The 26,054-nt window shown below is 39.2% G+C and overlaps 1 protein-coding gene across 1 annotated transcript in view; it reads left to right on the forward strand.

Annotated features, from left to right (window-relative positions):
* Window positions 1-26,054, forward strand: part of TKT (transketolase) — a 35,168-nt gene that overhangs the window by 3,584 nt on the left and 5,530 nt on the right. Inside the window, exons 2-10 of the mRNA XM_038411131.1 lie at window positions 6,304-6,421; window positions 8,558-8,671; window positions 9,547-9,644; window positions 12,669-12,860; window positions 13,825-13,943; window positions 16,602-16,795; window positions 17,939-18,103; window positions 19,412-19,568; window positions 23,066-23,196. Of these exons, the coding sequence (XP_038267059.1) occupies window positions 6,304-6,421; window positions 8,558-8,671; window positions 9,547-9,644; window positions 12,669-12,860; window positions 13,825-13,943; window positions 16,602-16,795; window positions 17,939-18,103; window positions 19,412-19,568; window positions 23,066-23,196 (1,288 nt within the window). The remainder of the gene's footprint in view (window positions 1-6,303; window positions 6,422-8,557; window positions 8,672-9,546; window positions 9,645-12,668; window positions 12,861-13,824; window positions 13,944-16,601; window positions 16,796-17,938; window positions 18,104-19,411; window positions 19,569-23,065; window positions 23,197-26,054) is intronic.

Raw genomic sequence — 26,054 nt, forward strand, 5'->3', positions numbered from 1 at the left:
CCCCATGGTATTTCTCCCTCCCACCCCACCCCCCACTGTTCCTCTGATATTCTTGTTAACTGCTGGAATTAGCCTACCTGCTTGTCACCATGAAAGGTTTTCCTCCTTCCCTTCCTTCCCCCCCCCCCCCCGCTGTTGGTGATGGCTTATCTTAAGTGATCACTCCCCTTACACGGCTGCTACTCTGACTCCCCTTACAGTGTGTATGATAAACCCATTGTTTCATGTTCTCTGTGTGTGTGTATATAAATCTCTCCTCTGTTTTTTCCACCAAATGCATCCGATGAAGTGAGCTGTAGCTCACGAAAGCTTATGCTCAAATAAATGTGTTAGTCTCTAAGGTGCCACAAGTACTCCTTTTCTTTTGGCGAATACAGACTAACACGGCTGCTACTCTGAACACTTTCTCTATGGAGTGCTGCCTCTTAGTCATGGATTCAGCTTTGGTGATGCAAGATTGGACAGGATTCATATTGAGAAAGCATGCACTTAACATTTTGACAGTTTAATTATGACCCTTTGGGGGAAATCTGATTGTTAACAAAGTGTGTATAGGTTCACTGTACTAGTAAATATACTATGACTGGAAAGAAATACCAGGAATGTTAAGTTAATGCAGAACTAAAAACCAAAGAATTTATGCCTAGGGCCAAATCTTTTCTTTTTCATTTTATGCCCGTCTGTTGGAACTAATTCTCCACAGAATTTCAAATTAGCCCAAGTGGGATTATCTGCAAAATGCCTGCAGTCTCAAATGGGTCGTTAATTTAGGCCTCTGGACAGGATTTAGTTCAGGCTGTGAAGTTTGCCGGTTCCAGATTTGGCCTTGCTTCGATCGTGCTGTATGTATGGAAAAAATACTATCCATGTTTGTTTATATAAAATTAAAGCCAGAGTTTTTGCCAATCATCATATGTAAGCTTTTCATTGTGGAACTCTGCCTTTTTGTATTTACATTTTGTTTACTCTTTTGAAATGTGGCTGCAAATGCATCTTTTCAAAAAAGAATTGGACAAATAATCACTGCATACTAAGGCCTTAATGGGAAAGGCTACTCTACTACAAAATATTTTAAAGCTGTCTCTCAATTTGCTAACATCTTTCACTGTGTTTCTGACATAAGCAATTTTTTACCTTTTGTTTCTGAGAGTGTTGTATTAAAAATTGAAAGTGCAAGGTTGCTTTCTGTCATTCTATATTCACACCAAGAAGATATTTTTTGGCTTTTTCCTTTTAGCTGCCAAGTCAATGGAAGTTGAGGATGCTCAGTCTGTCGCCAGAATAGATCCTTAATTTCAGATGCTTGGTTTGGTCCAGTCTGGGTAGTGAGTTTTGAGTTCAGAATGCTCACCAGTTCCTCTTTTAATTATTAATTTGTTTTTAAGCTACAACATTTGGGATTGTGTTAGACAACTACACAAAAGTATGTGTAGCAAAAGTGGCAGAAGACCCACTAAATATATGGGGTATCATTCTGTATTTCATGTTAGTAAGCATAATAAATGTCATCACTTTCCCACAGATGTAATTATTTCTGTGTTATGTGTAGGTATATAATACCACAAGTCTCTTCTGCTCCCCTTCAATTCAGTGGTAAAACTCCCATTGACTTCAAGTGCAGGAGGATCGGGGCCCCTCACAGTTTTGAAACAATATTTGATTATATCCTTAGAAGTGGGAATGGAATGGTTTGCTATAGTTTATTTAATTTAAAATATATGAAAAACTGTAGAAAGGTTTCCTTGAGATTTTATTTATACATAATCAATGAGACATGATTACCAGGATGGTGACAGAGCAATGCATTTAATAGGAGGAAAGAGAGCAAAGTTTCAAGAACACTCTGATAGCGTTAGGGAATCAAATCAAGCTCACACAGCCAAGTATCTGCACACATCTGTCAAAATCTTGATTACCTGAAGAAGGCAAGTAAGGATATGGCTCTCAGGGTGAGAGAGTAAATAGAACAGAATGATCTTTAGTGGCATGATTGTCAACTACATTTGAGAGACAAGGTGGGTGAGGTAATACCTATTATTGGACCAACTTCCGTTGGTGAGAGACCCAAGCTTTCTCTCACCAACAGAAGTTGGTCCAATAAAAGATACTACCTCACCCACCTTGTCTTTCTAATATCCTGGGACCCACAAGGCTACAACAACACTGCATTCAAATACTTTTGATTATATTCTTATTGCAAAGAAAGACTATATATCTGAGTCACATTTTACATTTAAGTCTTTTAAGGATGTTAATATTTGGTTTAAAAAGATGATTTGTGAGCAATAGGATTAAGAAAAAATGCAGGAAATGATTGAAATTAAAGCAGTTAAGAACAAAAGAGAACTTCTGGACTTCCTTGAAGGAAGTGACTTTGTGAACTATGACCTGTGTTGCAAGCAATGTTGTGAGGTGGTAGCTATATTAACTAGTTACTGCAGTATTTTCTCGTATAAAACTCTCATTGAAGACAATGGGAGCTTTGCCTGAATAAGGACTAAAGGATCTGGAAACCTGATCCTGCAAGATGATTGTATGTGAAATTTAGAGCTGCTAAGGCTGTTCCAGTGGAAAAAATAAGTTTATGGGCAAAGAGGGGTTTTGCTTTAATTCTCCTGTTAATCCACTGCAGTTACATTTTGGAATAAAAATAGATTAATAAATATAAAATCAGTATTTCAGTTAATAAAACTACAAAATTTAGGTAATTCAGAATTAAGATTGTTGCTCCTGTTCATCACCCAAGAGTGTCCATAGTTACAGATGTCTGGGATTATGTGTTTCTATTTCTTGTTTTAATAAATCGTCTTGCACGACTGTGGTGATGGCAGTCTTGTTGCTTCACAGTAATAAGAGTGCAATGCTTGCAAATGAATCCTGCCAGCTTCCTTAAAATTGAGCCTTGTTAATATGGGACTCTAAGCCAATCACACACAATGATGAAGGTGACTCTCTTTATTTGTTTGTTTATTTATTTATTTATTTATTTATTTATTTTATTATTTTCTTTTGGTTAGGTGAGCTTCTGCATGAATTTTTTTTTCCAGCTGGTGCATTTGGCTTAGCTAATTGTGAAGGCTGAGCTGCCATATTTGGGCACAGCATCTCCGTTGGTTTTGCAGAGAAGATGATGGTCTTTTTATTAATGCCAGCAGTTGATTGGCCAAAGCTGATAGAATCTTAACTATTAGGAGATATGGTGTTTGAGGAAAAAACTAAAGGATGAACTTCTGCACTTCTTGAAAAATGGTTTCCTCGTAAGATTTGATAAGACTCTTAAAAGTGGAAGCTGCAGGAATTTCTTTAGAAACAGTTAAGTTTCACAACTTGGGGTATGAACAGATCTTGCTATATTAGAATTATCCTTTTTTAGTTTTGGCATTCATTCTTTTTTGGCACTATTGTTCTTTTTAATTAAGCCCTTTTTAGCTGAAGTGTGTAGCAATTTACATACATATCAAGACTGAAAAACTGGTCCCATCAGTAGAGCCAGGATTTCACCCCAAAAGCCCAAGATACAGAACCTAATTCCTTGTAATCTCTTGTTTAATGGAAACAGGTTCAAAAGTGTGGTGGCCCTTCTATAAAAGCCAGCCGGCAATGAAGTTTACCAACTACAGCACCTTTTTAAAATTGGATGTCCATTCTGAATGGAATCTGGAAGACTATGTATAAATAAAGTAAAGATATTATTTGCCATATTTTTCTCTTAATAGTAATTTAAATAACTTCTTTTCTAAAGACTCAGACCTAATAAACAATGCCTTGGGTTTTAATGTAATTTAGCACTGGTGGAGCTCTCTGTATTCTAATAAAATTAAAAATGACTACAATAATAGACGGTCATATTTCATCTGATTAAACAAAATTCTGTACACTGGTTTCAGAGTAGCAGCCGTGTTAGTCTGTATTCGCAAAAAGAAAAGGAGTACTTGTGGCACCTTGTTAGTCTCTAAGGTGCCACAAGTACTCCTTTTCTTTTTGTACACTGTTTTGAGACTGTACATCAGATACTGGAAATCAATCTCATCTTGGGTTATTTTCTATCATTAAAAAAGCATTTAATTAACCAGTAGTTCTACAAGCATATTTTTGGAGTTCACTTCTTATATTTTTTTTACATTTTTTTTTTTATTTTTTTTCACATGCTCACCATTCTAGGTTGCTTAAAACCTTTTTTCCCAAGACCGAGAGTTCATAGAAATATGGTTAAGTATAAAGTTAATACAATTAAAAGAATGAAAGCTTTAAACGAGCATGTAAGGTTTAATGATTAACTTGTGTATAAATATTTACTAATATAAGTTTGAATCATGGTTTTAAACCTAATTATTTTGGTTCCCTGTGTGTGAGTACTTACTTAAGGGATGACACTAATCTTTACTCTGCATTTTGCTGGTGTGTTTGCATGTGTCTAACTTACTTCAAATTGAAATAAGAGAGTATTATAGGGGCGGGGGAAAAGTGACGCTACCAAAAGGACTTGTATTCTGATGTAAGTTCTACTGTAAACTGTCTTATGAATCCTAACATGCATGGGAAATGTAGAAATGGAAAATAAAAGTTTTGCTGTGTGACATTCTTGACTAAATTGTTCTTCCTTTACAAATAGGGCTTCAGGTTTTAAATGAATATCGTTAACTTAATGGTAAATATCTGTAGACAAGAAAACCACCCTATATTTTGAACACTGGAGTTTCCTTCCAAGCCCAGTGTTGATGTCTACAGCCTAAATTAATCATCACACAGTGACTGCTGAGATCAAGAATAGTCCTGTTTCATATCAATAAATGCCTGAAAATTGCTACTTTGGGGTCTAGTAAAGATCCCAAAAATACCTGCTAGATGGTTGGCAAATAAATGGTGAAAACCAGAGGCCCTGTTAACAGGTGGCTAAAAAATGCCTTCTATTAGGAATGCATTTAATGTTAAGACTATTTTTTCATGTGTATCTTCAGAGACGTTTATAAATCACAGCCAGGTATACAATTTTTTGTGTTCGTTTGTTGGGCAGTGGTACCATAGACTGACTATACAAGGGTGGGTAGTAATTTCAGATGGTAATTATTTAAGTTATGGTAGTGAACACAAGTAACAGTGTAAGAGTACCTTTCTGTGACATTTGAAACACTACAGCCCAATAGTTTGCCATCCAGAGCTGGAAACAACATTTTTCATGTTTACCCATTTCTGGTTGATATGCTGTGGGGCATGATTACTTCTGAAATTGGGGTGCACGCTTCTCTGAGCTTCTGTAGTAAATTATGGTTGAAGTATTCCTTTGTGCTCTCTTTGAAGTCTATGGCAAAAGTGCTCCTGACATTACTGGAAGCAAGATTGCCCCCAAAATGTATCAACTACTGTTCAATGTTTCAGACTGTAAAAATAGAAAATACTCATCTTTCCATTAGTTAAAGATCAAATCCAGCATTTTTCAGTTGCAGAACTGATCATGTTTTTAAAATTACTGCAAATAAACTGATTATCATTAAATTATCCTTCCAATTTTCACTACCTAAAAATTTGTTTTATTGACATGAAAATAAAATGTGAGGAATGTGTCTATTATTTAATACTGTCTTATAAGACACATTCTCTCAAAGTCCCTTTATGTTAGCTGCTCTTATGATATGATATAAGATAGAATGTAATTGGGATTTATGTAATACAGTTCTAAATGTCCCAGAGCTCTTTGCAAAAATTAAAACACGCAGCATTTCGAGGGTGAAATTCTCCCCTGTGAAAAGGGTCTGCACAAGACACTGCTCACTTAATGTGAGTTCTAAGTGGAATGAAAAGGAGTACTTGTGGCACCTTAGAGACTAACAAATTTATTAGAGCATAAGCTTTCGTGAGCTACAGCTCACTTCATCGGATGCATTTGGTAGAAAAAAACTAAGTGGAATGGAGACCTCTGCTCATACCCTCTGCTTCAGGATGAATTTCACTCTTACTGATAAGTTTCAAGCACCCTATTGCACATTCTCTCTTACACCTTAGAATTGCTGATTGTGATGACATTCCTTGGTTTCAGGAATGGAGTGCACAAACAGATAAGCCAGTGCCTTATCATTAAGACCTGCATTTTAACATCCACTTTGGTTTAGATAACAAAACATTGGATGCTCTCAAAGTACAGCTAATCAGCAGTAGGATAACAGCAAATACTACGGGTTATCAAAAACACTTAGTTATGTATTTTAATGATGAGGGTTAGAGTACTGGCACGGCGGTATTCTAATTATATGAAAGCAAGTTGACAATGGGCAGCAGCAATAATCTTGTATTGGCTTTGTCTTGTAGCCACCCGACATCATGTTGCAGTGCAGCAGAGATCATGTCTGTGCTCTTTTTTCATACTATGAGGTACAAAGCAAAAGATCCCCGAAACCCCAGCAATGACCGGTTTGTACTCTCAAAGGTAAGAACCAGAACTAGCTGTGCTATACCTTCTCAATCTAATTCATAGATTAGTTGTTTGTTAAATAAACATACCTGTTTTCTTGACTAATATTCACTGCCATACTTTAGGGTCCTTATCAGTGCACAGCTCTAGTAATGACAATACAAATCTTTTCAAAAGAGTTTTAAGATTATTATATGCAACAAAAGAAGAAAATGCCAAATAAAATCTTGCTGAACATGGGAAAGGGTAAGCGTAGTGCCTGAAAGGAATTGCCAGATTTCTAGGCATAGGTATGTTGATGTAACATACAACCTATTTAAGCAGTTAAGTTGTTTACTTACAAATTATGTATTCTTTCCTGGTACTGTCCTTGAAATATATCCAGAAGCAAAGTCATTTTAAGACAAAGGTTATTTTTTAATGTTCCAAAAAATTATGCCATTATGTATATTTTTAACCCATAAATTATGGTTAAGCTTTTTGTGACATCTCTTCTCTCTGTGGCCATGCTGCCTTCACTGTGATCCTTTCAGAGCTCTTACGTTAAGCTTTGTCAGTTTAGTAATTTGTTGGGAGCCTTACAAGGAGCATGATAGGCAGTAGCGTTGGTAGTTCAGTGGGTGACATTCTTCCCCTATGCACTAGTAAGATACTAAAGAAAACAGTGCTCCTGAAGGTGTATTCAGCTAAGACCTAAAACAAATATCCTGACTGCTTGAGGTCATCAAAGTTTCCATGACACTTTTAGCCGGAGTTGGATGATAGCTTGGAATTCTGGCTAAATTTCAGCGCAGGTAATTACATCCTTGTTATTTAGTGTCTATCTGATGTCCTCTATTTTCTATTCTGAAGTGTTCTGTAGTGTTTAATTCTGTTAAACCTCTGGTGTATTGCTAGTGTCTTCAGTGGCAGATGCAGTGATCCATGAGTATATATTTAAGTTTACAAAGCGCTTTGGAAGACTTTATGATGAGTGGCATTTCAAATGTCAGGTGGTGTTAAGTAAAAGTGGCAAAAGTACTTGTGGAGCTCTGTACCAGATGTTGTTATACAGTTTGAAACTAGGGAGCATCCCAGCAGGCTGCAGAATGGGCTGCAAATAGGAAATCTTGAGTTTTGATATGACCAGGCTGAAGTTTGGGACATTACAAAGGTAGTCATCCCCTACACAGGAAATGTCTATAGCAATTCTTCTAGCCATCTCTGTATATCCTTTGCATAAAATAGAAACAGTGCTGTCTCTCAGCTTTCTTGATGCCTATATGAATCCTGGACGAGGAGAAGGAAGCTAAAGAAACCAGACAAATTTTGAGATGCTGCTGATGGAAAGAGGGAATCACTTCAAAGTAATTGATTCTGCTTAGATACCCCGCCCCTGCAATGTTGAAGGCTCCTGCCCTTGAATTGCTAAACTGCTCCACAGCTTTGGGTTCCTTTTGGATTCCTAGAGCTATTGGGTGCCAAAGTAGCTACGGTTACAAAAAAATGACCACTTCATCTGCAGTTGACCAGAAGATTATACTCAATCATATGAGATTCAAACCTGGCCACAGTGACCTCTGAATTGAAGACCTCTAATCTTAAATCCATACACCCTCAAAAAAGATCCAGGTGGAACAAAACTCAACATCCCATCTATTCAGAAACACTGGTTGCCATGGGTATATCACCCAGTACTTCGTTCTTTGCACTGGCTCCTCATCGAATACCGAGTCCAAGTTAAGGTGTCTGTATTGATACTTGAAGTCTTCCATGAGATTAGACCTACCTACCTGAGAGAGAACCTATCCCTACTCAAGTATGACCTCCTATAAGAGTTTTTTAAAATAGGTATGAAGGAAGTTGCATTCAGTCTTTCTTAGTTTGAAGTCTAATTATTGTAGTGCAGGCCTAGATCATGGAGAGAGTAAAAGCAGGAATCTGTGGAAATCCCAGGTCTCTGAAAGGAACTCAAAGGGCTTAGAGGCAATATGAAGCAGTGATTTGTTTGCAAGCATTTTAGAACTTGGTCCCTCACATTAAAAAGAAACTTTTGGTGGACATAAAGGGTCCACAGAGCTAAATTTATCATATTTACATATTTTTATTTTGTCTTGGTATCGAGATACTGTGGAAAGTTGCTCTATGTTTAGAATTTGTTTTCCTTTCTAGGGCCATGCGGCACCAATTCTGTATGCTGCCTGGGCTGAGGCAGGCTTCCTACAAGAAGCAGAATTATTAAACTTGCGGAAAATTGATTCCATTTTGGAAGGACACCCTGTACCAGTAAGTATTTGAGGAATAAGCTTAATAATTATTAAAATTGGAGCTTCCTGTGAATCAGGAAGTATGTGCATTTTATGCAACAAGTTCTATTTGCTAACTACTGCACAGTAAAGACAAAGATTTATTTATTTATTTTTAAGAAGATGGTAGCACTTGTGGTTAGCAAAATAGAGAACTGGATGTCCCAATAGAAGTGGATGCCCAAGAATATGAATCTTAACATTTTAGTAAAGTTATAAACACCAACGATGTCCCCATACAAACCACTTTTATGGAGTTCCAGCATGGCTCATCATCTTTCCCTGTGGGGAAACTCTGAGATAGCATCTCCTGGTTTCAAAGGAAGCTTATCGATTGCCTCAGTGGCTTTTAACCCCCACTCCTGCTGGAGCCTCCCATCCAGAGCCATTAGCTCTTTGCTGTCACTAACACTACCCCAGAGAGAAGAGTAAGAGAAGGTTTTTTCAAGCAAGGCACCTCAGATTATTTGTTGAAAGCTAATGCTGTTCTTTTCAGTGTCAACCACTTCCACCCTCTCTCTGATGGGATCAATTTATAGCTGCAGGGCAGTTAGCCAGTGGCACTGTTGCTGCTAAGCCAGTTGTACTGCCATTGAGGAAAGGGGGACAGGGCAGCATGCTTAGGGACTTTGACTCCATTCAAATGTGCCGAAATCTACAAGCTTGATTTAGAATGGATCTTGGCCTGGGCCCATCTCCTTAATCTCTTCTTAGTGCCAGATTGGAATCCTGTCCTGCTGCTGTGAGAGTCTACTGGAATGGGAATGGGCTTTCTCATCAAGACAGGATTTAGTACTGTGAATTTAGTCTCTGAAGTTCTTAACTGCAAAGTAACTGTTGCTTTTTTATTTTCAGAAACAACCATTCACTGATGTAGCTACTGGATCCCTTGGTCAGGGACTTGGTGCTGCCTGCGGTATGGCCTATACTGGCAAATACTTTGATAAAGCCAGGTAATCCTTTTTGAGTGTTTAGTGTTTGTAGATGTGTAGGGGAGAAAAAAATGCTGAGAAAACCAATTGTATTCTTACTCTGATCAAAAATGGTTTATTCCATTATTTTCCACTCCTTACCCCAACTCCAAATTCAGTTTTGAAATTAAAGGTGGCCAATTGAGAGGCCTAGCTAATAAAATTGCACAGATCCAAGGACTGGCAAAAATTGATGCATGATGTTCCTGTGTAACCAGACAACGTTACAAGGGTGATGTTACTATTCCTGAAGAGGGAAGGTGGCATGCTATGTGGAGTAGCCACAAGCCTTCAGCATATGGAGAACCGCTGTTCTTTCAAAGCGGTTATGCTCACAGGGAAGAACCTCGCTGAATATAGTTGTTACAGGGTAAAGACAGATGGTGAAGAAAATATGAAGCACAAGGACCTGGTTGTGTACCTATTAAAATCAATGGGAGCACTGCTGGGCTGTAAATAGAGGTCCAAAATGTCAACTGAAATCCGTACAACTCCAGTGGAACAGGAATGACCATTTCTGCCATTTGTCGGGGTGGAGGACAAGGAAAGTAGATGTCAAAAGACACATGGTTTGAGGAAGAAAGCGATCTAATAAGGTTGATGTATATTATACGACAGTTTTAGCACATTCAAATGCAGCTTGCTAAGTTAATATAGTATTAAACCCTACATTTGATTAGCTTGAAATCATTTCTGTGAAAGATAATTTTCTGATTTTAATACAGTTGAACAGGTGGTAGTTGTAGGAATAATTTACCCTGTGATTACTGGCAGCAAATAGTGATACTGCATGTAGTGTTGGAAAGCAGCCAATACGTGTGGAATTGTAATTTATCTGAGTGAATTATCAAGTTTAGGCCAGCATCTTATGAAGTGTGTTTTAGAAGATGACCGTTACTATGATGATATGGAATAGTTTAGTAGCTCTTCTAATACTTAATTTTAATAGCCTTTTGCTCAATTTTGTTTTAAAATTATATATTTGAAGGTAAATATATTGCTGTTGTGATAGTCAACAGGCAGTATTTGTTTTACATGGAGTCCTATGTGGCCATCCAAAAAAAAAAATGGTGACAAAAGATAAAGCATAAAGGACTGAATCCAGCAGTCCATGCTTAGGTAATACTCCTGTCACTGTGAGTTTTGCCTAAGAATGAGTTCAGTAATTGTGGAAATAGTCTGCAAAACTATATAATTCTTTTATATTTGCTATGGATGATCATGCATATTCTAACTATATAGTTTAGCCCAGTCTGACTTACGGTTTCTCTGAAACGAAAATGTAGGTGTTTTTTTTCTAAGGCATATACTAAATGGAACTGCTGAAATGAGGAAATAAAATGAGGAAGTAAAAAGCAATCCTCAAATAGTTTCCTGCGTTGTCAATGATCTTGCCTAGTCACAGTGACAGTGTTTAACAGGCATGTTCACTCCATCTTTAATTATAAGATTCATTGTTACAACTCCTTTCCCAAGGTTACTGTGTATTTTAGCTTGCAACTGCATTCTATCACCATTATAATTGCCATTAATGAAGCATTTCCTCCCTATCAATATATCACACAATAGACTTGGGTCTGGAGGCAAGGGATGTAAGAATACAATACATTTCACATCATATTTACCATTTTTAATAGTTTTTTTTATTATTTGTGCTCAACAGCATTCTTATACAGGGACACACGTTGCCAAGTATTTTGTAAACTTATCTGTGAGGGTTGCACGTTTAGAACTGGAGTGGTATTTGTACTAAAATAGTGGAAGATCTTGTGAACTATTAAAGAGATTTTGAATTTGATTTTAAATAACTAGTGGCATAATACAAAATAATATTTGGGCACAATCTTACTCCCATTGAAATCAATAGGAAAACTGTGTACAATTTCACAAAGACCTATGCTGAGAATAAACTTTTTTCATGTAAACCAAAAGATTCAAAGAATCAAAATGTTGAAATATGATAGATGGTATTCTGGAAAAAAAATTAATTTATTATACATGGTTTTCTACACATATGAGAGAAACCTGTCTTTAAAAGTTTTTTCTCTGGAGTTTAATTATTCCCTATCACAATTTTTAATTTATTTTACATAATCAAAATAACACTATATAATCATGCCAGTTTCAATTATTTTGGTAATTTATTTCAAAATACTGTCAGCAAGTATGTCTATAACAATACAGATATACAAAAATTCCCACAGGAGTAGAAAGTTAAAGAAACCCCTATGACAGCCCAGTTCTTGTTTCTCTGCCCCTCTCTTCCCCCCCCCCCCCCAGAGCCCAGCCGCCACTCAGACATTCCCATTCCCTCCTCCCAGAACCCAGCTGCAGCCCCCACCCCCGGCTCAGACACTTACATCCCCTACCCTCCTAGAGCCCAGGGATCCAGAGGGAGAAACAGCCTGATGCTGGGTCCTGGGCTTGCACAGAGTTTCCTGCATGCCACCTCCTTCCTTCAGGGGGTGCTGGGAACTGCAACAGCTGGAAACCCTCCAGTTCCCTCCCCCTTTTCCCGGCTTTGTCTTCTATTTGTGAGCTGGGTCTGCCAGGTCCAATGGCCCCTAGTGGTGTCCAACAGCACTGGGGGGGTGGGGAATTCTGCATGCACATAGTTAATTTCTGCAAAATTCTGCATTGCGCAGTGGCACAGAATTCCCCCAGGGGTATTTAACAGACCCAGTGGTCCATATATTCCAATATTCTCACTCCAACAATTTCAGTATCAGATACTACAAACCTCAATCATTTATACAAGTGTACAACACTGTACCAATGGGGGAGTTTAAATCAGACACAGATTGTATTAACCAGTGTGGGGGGGGAAAAAATCTAAGGAAAAAAGATCATTCACGTATAAAGAGAAAGACTGTAATATTTTTAGTCAATTCTGTTTAATGAGATTCATACTCGTTTTGTATAATCCTAATTGAATATTGTGTCCTGTTTTTTATGTAACTTGACATACTGACTAACTTTAAAAAAAAAAAACCCACCCTTTTCTAGCTATCGAGTCTATTGTCTGCTTGGGGATGGGGAACTATCTGAAGGCTCCGTTTGGGAGGCAATGGCCTTTGCTGGGTTCTACAAGCTGGACAATCTGGTTGCTATACTTGACATTAACCGTCTTGGACAAAGTGACCCTACACCTCTGCAGCATCGTGTTGAGATCTACCAAAAACGCTGCGAAGCCTTTGGGTATGTAGTTGGAAGAAGTTCAGTTTCCTCTTTTCTTGAAACCATGTGTTGTCTGTTTTCCTGGTATTTTCAAATATCCATATTAAAATGCTAATTGAATTCAGATAACGGCTCGGAGCATCATGTAGGATATTCTCACCGCTTGTCAGGATCAGATCCTTGTTTCTTTATTGTAAAAATAATACAAAGCTGCACTTTTTTTTAATCTTTGTTTTTTTAATAAAGCTTTTATTCATGCAGATTTATTAGAGGATCTTATCTAGTACTTTAGGGACCTTGCATTGTTTTTAAAAAATATGCAAGAATTATGTATCTGGCAATGTGTACTATATCTCTTGAGAAATAGTGGGCGCCTCAGGTGTACAGGGGGCAGGAAGAAGGGATAAAATGTCCTTTTTCTCTTATGGGCATGGAAAAACATTGTTAAAATAAATGTTTTAATATTTTTACTGCCTTTCTGGAAGGTCATCAGCTAGCTTAAAGATTTATAATACTTTTTACATGTGTGCACAAGTATTTACAGGACCTTATAGAAGTTCACAGGCAAATTATAGTTTGATCCATATTACACTGTTTTACAATTTAAGATGTCTGTTCGTTTGTTTTTGTTTTTGTTTTTTTTTAATTTGGGGCCCTTGCTCTTGTAATGAAAGATAGCTGTTATATGGCAAGAAGTGTGGTAAAGTGGATTAGAATAGGGATCTACGAGATGAAAGTTCTCGGTTCTGTTCCCCACCCTGTCACTGTTATGCTTTTTGACCATGGGCAATTACCTAATCTCTGTCTTATTTCACTCATCTGAAAAAGTGATTGTTACTGATTTCATGAGCGTTAATTAATATTTTTAAAGTGCTTTGAGAGCCCCTTGTGTCATAATGAAGTATTATTAATAGTTATTACTAACTCCTGCAGAGATTCATTTGTATGAACCCTTTAGAAACAATCTGTATGTTTGCATTCCTAGCTGGCATGCTCTCATAGTGGATGGGCACAGTGTGGAGGAGCTTTGCAAAGCCTTTGGCCAGACTAAAAATCAACCAACTGCCATTATCGCAAGGACTTTAAAAGGCAAAGGAATATCAGGTAATAACATGACAATTTAATGGTACGTGTCTGTATGATTTATATATGAAGAATGTTTCAAACAGCATTCATAAAGGTATGATCATTTAAGAGCACGTAAGGTAAGTAAAGTTAACATTTGATTGGTTAGAAAGAGGGCCAAAGTCAGACCCTCAGATCAGCAACCTTTTGAATTTGAGAGGATTTCTTGAATTTGAAACCCTCTCTGAAGTTTTCTCCAGTTCTGTGTTGTATGCGACCAGAATTGCAAGATGGCTGAAATCTACCCAGATCTCTTGAGGGTCTTTATTGCTTGGGACTGAAATTTCATGAAAAGAGCTGGTGAGATTTCAGTGCTGTTGAATATGAACCTGAACTCTAGACACAACTTGGCTTGCACTGAACCCTGACCTTTGACTGATCTAGATAATGAAAGCTCTCTTAGTCCATCTCTACATTTGATATATGAAACCCAATTCCTCGATAACAATTTCATTAAATGTATAAACTATTGATTTTCTTTCTGAAGTGCTTTTTAAATTTCTGACTAAAACTTAAGTTAACAAAAAATTATTAGCTAAATCTTAGATATTTATTTAATCAACTTAAAACAGAGGATGCTGTCCCAGGCTGATCAGGTCTTTGCTTGGTGGACTAGATGGGAATTTGATACGAACTGTGGATCTGATAATGCTTCTATATGGTGAAAGCTAGGGCGGGAGGAGACTCCATGATGTTTTTCTGCTATTGAATTCCTCCTGCATTCTTCCCTTTGGGAAGGCATCAGTGTTTGCCCCCCTGCAGAGGAAAGAGAGAGTCTGGCCTACTCACCCGGTGGTTATTTGAGATCTGTACATAACACCAGGCCATCTGTGCAGAAGTCTCATGCCTCTGTGGGAACTCTGGGTGCTTAGAGCACCCCCAGTACCATAGCAGAACTTTGCCTACTAATGACTGCCCTTAAGACTCTCCTTAAAGGGGTTTCCCTCATCTGGAAGAATGCCATGGAAAATCAGCCTCAGGTAATATTACTCCATCTTTAAAATTTCCATGGGGACAGTACACATCCCCCTTAGGTCAATTACCTCTCTTCCTGGCCTTCCCTGCCCGTACACTGATCCAGAGAGAATCCTCCATTTGAGCAGGGGATGGGAGTAGCATTGCTGCAGAGTCAGCTGACCTCTTGTGGCTCAGATGGAGTGATAGTGTGCACAAATATGACACTAAATCCATGTTAGATGTGCAGTACTCAGTGCACCAAGACTTGATCATAAAGCATACTTTCTTTACATAATCTGTAATTCTCATTAAGGTGCATTACATTAGGAAGCTGTTGTAGTTGCTAAAGCCACCTGAGTCTTTATTGAATTAACTTGGAATTTATGGTGGCATTGAAGACCCTATTTTAAACACTTCATTAGCCTTGAAAAGTACTTTTCCAACTTTGATACTGACAACTAAACATATCTAACACTTGTTGGTGTATAGGAATCTGATGTTTCCTCTCATTTCTGCCCAATGCTTGTAAATGACAAAAAGAAATCTGTCCAAACAGGTTGTACTTCTCAGGTATTATTGACTGACAGAAAGCTTTATATTGGTTCTCGAATGTCAAGAAAGGCGTGCTGGCTACATGACACTGAGCCTATAATAAAAATGCCAACAATACTCCGGAATGCACTAAGGAGTTTGCCATTGCTGAATTTGAATACAAATTTTAAGTGGGAGGATGTGAATTCCTCTTTCTGATCACCTAAAGGATCAGTAGAAGTCGGAATGCATAATGCTCATCTTTTCATTACATAAGCAAGCAAGAGTAGTGGAGTTTTGCCAAGGCTTATGTTCTTCTCCCAGTACTGTTAGGCACACAAGGTTAAAACTGTATGAAACTATTTAATTCATATTGTAAAATTATAGGTCTTTCTTAGATTGAATAGGTACCTAAACGATGGGACATTCGTGTAGTTTTTGAGCTGAATGCTGTTTGACATACTGAACTGGTATTTGCTGACACTAGGTATGTTTACACTGCAGTCAGAGGTGTGTTTGCAGCACAGATTGGCATACCTGCACTAGCTTTAATTTAGCTAGCCTGGCTAAAAATATCAGTGAAGACATGGCAGCATGGGCTTCAGCATGGGATGTTGAAGCCTGCCGGGGACCCTGGGTGCATGTTTACCTTGCTAGCCTGTACTAGAGCCTGTGCGCTGTGTCTTCACTGCTATTTTTATCCATGCTAGATGGCAGCTAGTGCATGTATGCCAACCCAAGCTGCAGTCACATCTCCAATTGCAGTGAAGACATGCCCTTTATATGAAATTCGTGTATGTGTTTGGTAATTAAGTTCTGTTACTATTATGGGGCCAAGTCTTATAGGTGCTCAGTGCACAATTCCAGGTGGAACTACTGGGATTTCCATGCATTGAATGGTTGCTTCTCCAGGCCCACAGATGTAGAATACCAAGGATTTGATCTTTTCTTTTCTGTTATGCATTAACGTTTTTTTATTTGCTTGATGCGAATGGATGATGTAGTTACTGTTCACAATGGGCTAATAGTGAAGTCCTTCAGTTAGAGCAACCATTGATTTCAGCACTTTCACTTTGGTAAGGACTGTGAGACTAAAGGCTTTAATTCCTTTTATTACATATTCCATTTTAGTATATATTTTAAATGCAGGTATTGAAGATAAGGAAAACTGGCATGGTAAGCCCCTTCCAAAAAGTATGGTTGAACAAATCATTCAGGAAATTGATGACAAAATCCAGAGCAAGAAAAAGCTTTCCCCAGCCCTCCCAGAAGAGGATGCACCAGTCATAAATATTAGAAACATTAAGATGTCATCTGCACCAGATTACAAACTAGGAGAAAAGGTACCACACTGTCTACTAACATGTACCTGTTTTAGGGATGAGAGGGAGGTAAAAAAATGCTGTCCAGGAAAGTGCTTCCTTGTACTTTCCATTCTGTTGGGTGAATTATTTACCAAATGAATGACAATGAATTCTGGGTCTTACATTAAACCCTGTATAAATAAAAACAGTTCTCTTTTTGTACAGTGTCCTTCACCTGTCTACCATAGGTGATCCCCATTCATTTCCTTTTTTAACTTTGCTCCTCTGCCATGTGACCTGCCTGATGCTGGGGGATAGTGTGTTTAAATGGGCAGGGTTTTTATGAAGAAAGGGCTAAATCATGTTCCCCTTATTCAGATGACGAGATTCTCCTCTCATGTACACCTGTGGAGTTACATGATGGGGCGAATGGGAGAAGAATTGAAACCATTGACTTAAGAGACTAGCTGCCTGAATATGATGACAAGGGTTTGACTCTAAATTTCCAACATCGTAGTTAGGAGGGATTCACTGATTGCCTCAAACCCTTTAATATTGGTGTGAGTTTAAGTTGTTAGTTGTCCACACTAGTTAGTTGCCATGTATCCTGCATTCAAGTCGAAGCTTAAAGGGCAAAGAACTGTGGGTGAGTCACCTATAGCAGCTCTTCAGTGATGTTTGAGAACATCAGTGTGTGGAAGTCACTTCTGTGGCTGAATATAAGTGTTCAGTTTCCATAGAGTTGTTAATATTTTCATCTTCTTGTTGAAGTGCTCAGCCAAAAATAAATCAGAGTGAAGAACAAAGTTGTTTGTTGAATGTTTATACCATACGGAATTTTGTTCTACATATTTTTTTTGTAAATGTCGGAACAGGCATACAGTTTTATGACTGTACAGATAGTAGATTATAGACATCATATTTGGATTTAAAGAAAAGCAAGTATATGTGTGTTCTATTCAGACTAAATAGACCTGACACTGTGTTGTATCGCATTGTCCCTATTGTTTTCTCTTCTGACTTCTGTTTTGGGTTTATTACATTTCTTGTATGTGTCTTGATAGTTTACATTTAAAATCTTGATAGAGTTTACACTTAATAAAATATTTTAACATACCTCAAACAAACAAAAAATCCCATTCAAAACCTAATAACAGCACTGCTTTATTTTCCTCTTCAAAGATGGCTACCCGCAAAGCTTATGGCCTCGCACTTGCAAAATTGGGCCATGCCAATGACCGAGTAATTGCTTTAGATGGAGACACAAAGAATTCCACCTTCTCTGACCTGTTCAGGAAAGAACATCCCAGCCGCTTCATTGAATGCTATATTGCTGAACAGAACATGGTAATTATTTCCTTTGCTCTATGAAACACTGTGTACTCTGCAGCAGAAGATGAGACTTTAGATAATTTTGTCCTGATGATAAATGTTTTAGCATTTGATTTTAGGTGTTTATCCAGGTGTTGTAATTTGATTTGCCCTCTACTTAGGAAAAAACTACATGGCAGGAATAATAACACAATGGAAATGCATCTTTAACGGATGACTTAAAAAAAAAATCACAACATTTGGCTTCTTAGTAGAACTTGCAAAGAGGCAAATGGAGTGTATGTAACAACAACAAATCCCACAACATGATCTGTGGAGAGTCAGTTCAAGAGACTTGTTAACTCTCTCTTGTGACTGGAAATATAGAATGGCACAGCTTGACAATCTTCAACACAAGAGTGGGTGTAAAAAAATTGAGGACAGAGGGAGAAAATTAGGCAATATTGTCCTTATGGTTTTTATAATGATGGGGTTAAAACAATCTATTATGACATAGAATAATACAATGTTCTTTGAGCCAAATTGTGTCTGACACTTGTGCAACCTCACTGAAGCAAATGAAACTGCCTGGGTGTAAGTGAGAGCAGAATTTGGCCATTGGTTTTTAATAACTTGTAGCCTAAGGACCATAGGATCTCCTCTCGCATGTTTCGTTTCAGTATACTTCCAGTGACTTCCGTGAAGTTACTCCTAATTTATATTCATGTCTGTGAGAAAAAATCAGCCCCAAGAGCAGAGTAATATCTTTGTGATAATGAAATAAAAGGTACTGTGTAAATGTATCAAGGGATTCTAATGATAACCTGACATAGGGCTATGTTCTGCTCTCATCTACATTGGTGAAGCACCTTTGTGGTAGACATCAGTCCGAAGCAAAGGTGGACAGACCCATCCATAGCTGTTTACATCATCACTTTCTGCAAATTGGAGGTAGTAAAATCTCCAGATTGAAAATGCGCAGCCTTCATTTACAGAAAAAGAAAAGATAAGAGGAAGTCAAGTCTGAGAGTCCTCAAAATGGCTGCCTGGAAATAGGTGAAGAAAAGATGTTGATGCTATACAAACAATCAATTACAATTAATAAATAGAATGGACACTACTGGGGTTTCCACAGCAGAAGGATTGGGTGGGAGAAATTGCCTTTGCTTTCCTTAGGTGAAGATCCAATTAATAGGGACAAGATTTGAAGTTAGTGAAAGAGATTTTAAGTAGGAATTTCTGGAGGTACTCGTCACAAGAGATAGAGGTTTCACAGTGAAAACTCCCACAGACCATCATGTACCCTTCCCTGTTAATTGACTTCCCTCTTCTTGCCCCTCCCAGGTGAGCATTGCAGTTGGCTGTGCCACTCGCGACAGGACTGTTGCTTTTGCGAGTGCCTTTGCCACCTTTTTCACCAGAGCTTTTGATCAGATCCGTATGGCTGCCATTTCTGAGAGTAACATCAATCTCTGTGGCTCTCACTGTGGCGTTTCTATTGGTAAGTGCAACCTGGGGTTATTGACCAGAAATTTTCAGTGGCTTCAGTGATGACGATTCCCATCTCTGCTATTGACTAGCTGTGTGACTTTGATAGAATCACTTGCTCTCTCTGCCTCATTTTCCCCATCCCTGAAATGGGAGAATAATGATACCCACTTTTGTTCAGCACCATGAGATCTATGAAAGATGCAATGTTGGTCTTAGATATTAGTAGATTATTATTATTGTTATGGGAGATAGGACTTGCTATTTAAACTTAACCATTTGATATAATTATTTTGACTTATCACAGTGTTTCTTACTTACTGCAGTTGTTAATAAACTTATTAACAGCTAAATTTCTTAATCTTACAGATAACTTAGAAAACTAGGATCTGTGAAGTAGGTGCACAGTTAAAGAATTTGCAGTACCCCTTCCGGTTTTTGCTTACCTCCACAACTGCTCAATGCGTGTCTGTTTATACTGGGGGATGGACTGAGCAAAAAGCATAAAAATTGCAAAATGAAAGCAGGAGCAGATTTTCATATTGTGTGTATTCCTAAATGTACATGAATAAGCTATGCTAATATATAAATTATACAGTATAATGGCATCCACGCTAGGGATTAGTACCACTTTAACTTTATCACAAGCCAATATAAAGCAGTACAAAAACTTCCTGTAGACAAACTGGAAGATGGAGCCTTGTCCCAGCTCAGTGGATAGTCGTGTACTATATGTCTTCATATCAAACACTTAGGGATTGTCTACGCTGGCACTTCATCGGCAAAACTTTTGTCATTCAGGGGTGTTAAAAATAAATAAATAAATAAAATTCCCCACAAACGACCAAAGTTTAACTGACAAAAAGCACCGAAGTGACCAGTGCTTTGTCAGCGTGAGTGCTCTCCTGTCAACAAAACTGCTGTCTCCTGCCGACAAACAGCACCTACACTGCGTGCCTTTTAGCAACATGGCTGTAGTGGCACAGCCATGTCGCTAAAAGACTTGTAATGTAGCTATAGCTGAGTGTCTCCACACCCACTATAGCACATAGGATTATGGCATGGGTGTATCTTTAAGAGGTTTTTTTTTTTCTTTACAAACCGTGTTCTGTAAAGACTAGTCCTCCCTTCTTTTCATAGTCTGTAGCTCTCACAATCTAACACTAATGTGTTTAACCAGCAGCAAAATCCAAAGGAACAAGAGCCTCTTTCCCATCAGAGAAATCAGGGTTCATCTTTAGCCTTCACTAGCTAGGGAGAATGAGACTCCAATAATTAGCTGAACTGCCTTTGTGAGAGCAGTGATTTCTGATCTGCTTCATGGCCTTTGTCATTTGGACTGTTTTACTGTGGAGCTACAGTGGGGACTCCATAGTTATAGTTATAAGACCGTTTCCATTTTAAGTTGGATTTTGTCCCCACTTCTAACCTTTTTGAAAAAACTTCTTTGCACCTAAAATTTTGTATGTCTACCAACAGTCTTGCAAAGGAGAATATTTGGGAAAAATTGGAAAGAGTCCTTTTGAGATAGAAAGGCTCAAAAAGAATTGTTGTTTACATTGTTTAGAAAAAAGAATTCTTTTTATAGAAACCCCTGGCTCACACTGAGTTCAGAACTTGAACTGCCAGTGGTGGAAATTGACTGTGAAGATAGGGCACACTATTGTGTGATCCTGGGCTTCTGTGGTTTTGAAAATTGAGCCAATAAAATAAATGAATGGTCAGAGTCAGATTTGTAAATATGTACTTTACATCACAACAACAACAACAAAATAGCTAGTCACCTGATTAGATCATAATGGTTTATGAACCATTACAGTGTGCTATAGAAGCCAATAATTGGACAGTATAAATGTGTATGACCAGAAATTACAGTGCGTATATGAATGTCTTAAATATCTCTGCCATCTTAATGATTGTTTTAATGTACAATATTAGTAATTCTAACGTGTTGACAAATCACATGACATTTTGTCATTCAAGCCATTTTGTGGGGAGTTCAAAACCGCAACATTCTTGGGTTTTGTTGGAGCCAGGGGAAGTTGTTGCATAAAAACTTGAATAATTTTCTATTCTTAGTTGCCCTTGTATGCCAGATTTCTGCTTTAACAGGATTTTTACTTAAATAGTAATTTTTGGGCAGAACTCTCTCTCAATACTTACCTGTAAAGCACCTTGAACATTGTGGGTGCTAAACAATAATGGATAATATTGAAGGTGAATTGTAAAAGCCTGAAATGTAAGTGGAAGTGGAACTAACACTAGAATCTTTATCTTGGGTTTTGATTCAATTGCCTGTTAGTAGTGTTGAATTTCAGGGTTTTTTGCTTTGTCCATTAGTTGTTGTCCCTGCCTTTCTGCTTGCCAGTTTGAATGGGAAGCATAACCACTGTGCAGACCTAATGATGGGAAAACTCCTATTGAAGTCCCATTCAGTGCAAGTGCTTGTATGTACGTGCATGTCAGTGGGAGGTTTTTCCTATGTCATGACTGTGGGTTAAGCCCTTTGTTCACTTTTGCCCTGGTTCCAACATTATTTTCATTGAGCTTACATAGGAGCCAGGGTTTGGTACTGTTTGAAAATTCCTCAGTTGTTTTTCTTTTTTCTTTTTTTTTTTTTTTTGCCGGGGGGGGGCTTCTCTTATAAAAACACACTCTTCTTCTCCTTTCTTGTCAACTCTTTTGTAACCTCTTTTGTAAGAGATAGGCTTTGCTCCTGCTTGTCCTTTGCCATTGCAGGCAGTGACATGATTGGATTCAGGAGTCTTTGCAGGGTTAGTCTGGAATAGTGCCATCCCCAGAGACCCATTACATAAGGGCATTCTGTTGGGTTTTTGTTTTTAACTGTGGCAAGTCATGGCATACAGAATGCTTTTCAGTGTCTAGTCTTTTAATAGACTTGCAATTTATGCCATAAGATACATGAACAGTTAAATGAATAATATATATACTTTTTGCTGCTCTTTCATGAGACTATTTACTACAATATATGGATCTTCATTTAGTCTTTTAAACAAACATAAAAATCTGAAAATAATCATATCAAATGGGCTATTAACTGTTGATGAAATAGAAGTGATTTTCCTTTCACATTTCCAGCAGTCTAAATCCAGAGTGACACCATTTACTTGAGAGTAACTTTTGCTTACAAAACTTCCGTGCTGAACTGTAAATCTGAAGGTGCTATGATGTCTTATAGCTCCTCCTCTTACTTCCGTACACTTCCTGTTTTAGTTGCTTCTTTCTTTCCTATTGTTTTGTTGTTGCATTTATTTTTGTTTTTTTTCTTTATAACCCTAGTTCTCTTTCTTTTTAGTTTCCTTCTGTCTTCTTATTTACTATTTAGATGGTTCCAAGTTTAAAGAGAAGATGATTCTTTTCTGAAGCAGGTAGACTTGCATGTCCTCTGTGTGCCTGATGTATATTATTTTGATCTTCTTTGCTGTAATGAGTCCCCAGAGCAGATAGTCATTCCATTTTGTGCCTGTTTTTTTTTTTTTCTTCTTTTAGGTGAGGATGGACCTTCTCAGATGGGGCTGGAAGATCTGTGCATGTTTCGTGCTGTTCCCAATTCAACTGTCTTTTATCCCAGCGATGCTGTATCTGCTGAAAAAGCAGTAGAAATAGCTGCTAACACTAAGGTTTATGCCATAGCATTTCTGAACTGGAAAATATGTATTTGTTTTAAATATATTTTTTATAAGTGATGGAAACTTTGTTTGTTACTAGCCCATCTTTTGTATGCCTCAGTTTCAAAGGCATTGGCATTGTGGCAACACATCTCCTTCAGTTAGAGAAGTCTGATGATATGTCTACACTGGAGTTGCAGGTGTGATTTCCAGCTTGGATAGATGTTGTCATGCTGTGTGGAGTGTCTAAAGGCACTGTCAAAAGGCAGGGCAGACACCCCAGACTGGTGGTATGTTCTATAATTAGATTTCCCCTCTACTCCAGAGTCCAGACTGATGGGATGAGTTCATGCATGGGTCTCTCCTTCTTGGAGGGAGTTAGGAATGCAATCAACAAGGCTTCTCTCCTTTGATGCTACACAGTACCCATTTGCCTTCAGTGGGCCATCTTGTAGGCCAGACAGGTTTGGTGAGGTATACAATTACAGAGGTTTAGAATGCAAATGCTCAGTATAATTTATACCAAGAGTCTCAAAGTCAAATGACCACGAGGGTCACATGAGGATAGTACATTGGCCCGAGGGCCGCACCACTGACCACCCCCCCACACACTGCTCTGCCTCTTCCCACCCCTTCCCTGCCCCCATTCCAACACCTTCCCTGAAATCCCCACCCCAACTCTGTCCCCTCCCTGCCCCCAGGGGGCGCAGGAGGTGTGTGGGGTGCGGCGGGGGATTAGGACAGGGGGTTGGGATGCAGGAGGCGTGCGGCAGGGGGCTTAGAGCAGGGGGTCAGGGTGCAGGAGGGGCGTGGGGTGCAGCGGGGGGCTCAGGGCATGGGATCGAGGTGCAGGAGGGGTTTGGGGGGCGGGTCCGGCCTGGTGCGCACCGGGGGTGGGCCTGGCTGCCTGCCTGCCCCTGCACCGCTCCAGAAAGCGGCCGGGACTTGGTTGGGGGAGCCACAGGGGTCTGTGTTGCCCTGGCCACTCGTCCAGGTACCTCCCCCGAAGCTCCCATTGGCCGGGAATGGGAAACTATGGCCAGAGCTTCAGGGGAGGTATCTGGAGGAGCGGCCAGGGCAACACACAGACCCCTGTGCCTGTCGTCCGTTCCGCCCTCCCCCCCCCCCCCGGTCACAGCCGCTTCCCAGAGCGGCGCGGGGGCAGGGAGGGAGCCTGCCCTGCCCCCGTGTGCTCCGGGCCGGAGCCACTCTAGGTAAATGCGGGGAGCTGGCGGGCCACAGAAAGTAACCCCACGGGCCACATGTTTGAGACCCCTGATTTATACCATGGGCTATAGTGGTTATATAAGTGACATCAGTACATGCAGCACCCTACAAGCATTTTAAAAAGTCTAAACACGTTCTTGTCAACTTAACATCTAATATCTATTTTGATGATGCTAATATACGGGCAAGCAAAACTGGTTTCCAGCTATGCATTTGTAAGTGTTCAGTGAGGCCTGGGGCCTTGACATATGCTGCCACCTGGTCTGCCAGTGTATCTGCTAGCTCTGATTGAGCTAATACACTAAAAATAGAAGCATAGCCACAGCGGTGCAAGCAGCAGGATGGGTTAGTCACCTGAGTACATGTCTAGGATTTCAGATGGGATTGTACTCTGAGAGGCTAGCCTGTCCTGCTGCTCGCACTTCGGCATCTGCGCTTCATTTTTAGCGCTGTAGCTCAATCAGAGATAGCATGCATATATCTGCCTGAGCTGGAAATTAGAGCTCCAGCTCCGGTATAGACAAACTCTGCCCTGACTGGTGCTGAGTGCACAAATGGGAGATGTGTTGTACTCTAGGGCACGTTCACATAAATGGTTGAACAATGGTTAGACACTGGGTCTAAACTGGTTCAAAAATGTGGGGAATGGTATGGTGTAACTAGCTCTGTTTTGGTATTCAGTGGGTGGGCAAAAAGCATAACGTATCCCAGTGTGGTGTTCTGTGGGGTACACATTCAGCCCAGCTGAGTGTAACTTGGAGGCATTGGGGATGGAGTGGACAAAAATTAAAGCATATGGGGGAGTTCCTCAGCTGGTGTAAATCACTGTAGCGCCATTGGACCTATGCTGACTTACCCTACCTGAGGATCTGGCCCTTTTTCTTCCAGTCTCCTGTTAATGAGTTAAGAGACTGGGCTATGATTCAAGAGATCTAAATTCTGTTGGTGCTGCCACAGACTTCCTGTGTCACCTTGGGCCAATCCCTTAACTCCTCTGGGATTTCATTGCCCATCTCAAAATGAGGATTTGAGGATAAATCCATTTATGTTCCTGCTTACTCCAAGCTGTCTTTGACTGAATTTGATCCATTGTCTCCAAAGATTGCTGGCAACAAAATGTCAGATGCTGCAGTCCCTGCTTGTGTGAAACTCCTATTGACTAAAATAAGAGTGTTTGCCTCAACAAAGATTGAATAATCTGAGTCGCTGCTCCTGTGTCTCTCCTACTGCTGCCTTAACCAAAGCAGCGTTGAGATGTTGGTGTGTCAGATATGGCCAATCGTAAGAGAGATGCAAAACATAGAGCAGGAGAGCAAGAGCAAGGGAAAAGAGGGAAGGAATACAGGTGGTGGTTTGTTAAAAGAATTGATACTTTCCTTTAGAAGAGCATTTGAACATGAACAGAAAGAATATAAACTTCCTTGCTTTTAGTTGAGGCTTTCCTCTTTTGCCTAGTTCGTTTTGATCTTCAAGCTGCTAGACTGAGTAGAGATTTTAGCTTGCTAGCAGCGTGGTAAGATTTTAAATCCTAATTAGGCCAGGTAGGATATTCATTTCCAGGAGCAAAGACTGGATGACCTTTGGAAGAGAAGTAAGATATTAAATTGCTTGTGTACCATGAAAAAGATGTTAACTGTGCAGCG

Source organism: Dermochelys coriacea, chromosome 7 (assembly GCF_009764565.3).
Source record: "Dermochelys coriacea isolate rDerCor1 chromosome 7, rDerCor1.pri.v4, whole genome shotgun sequence".
In the NCBI taxonomy this organism is placed as follows: Eukaryota; Metazoa; Chordata; order Testudines; family Dermochelyidae; genus Dermochelys; species Dermochelys coriacea.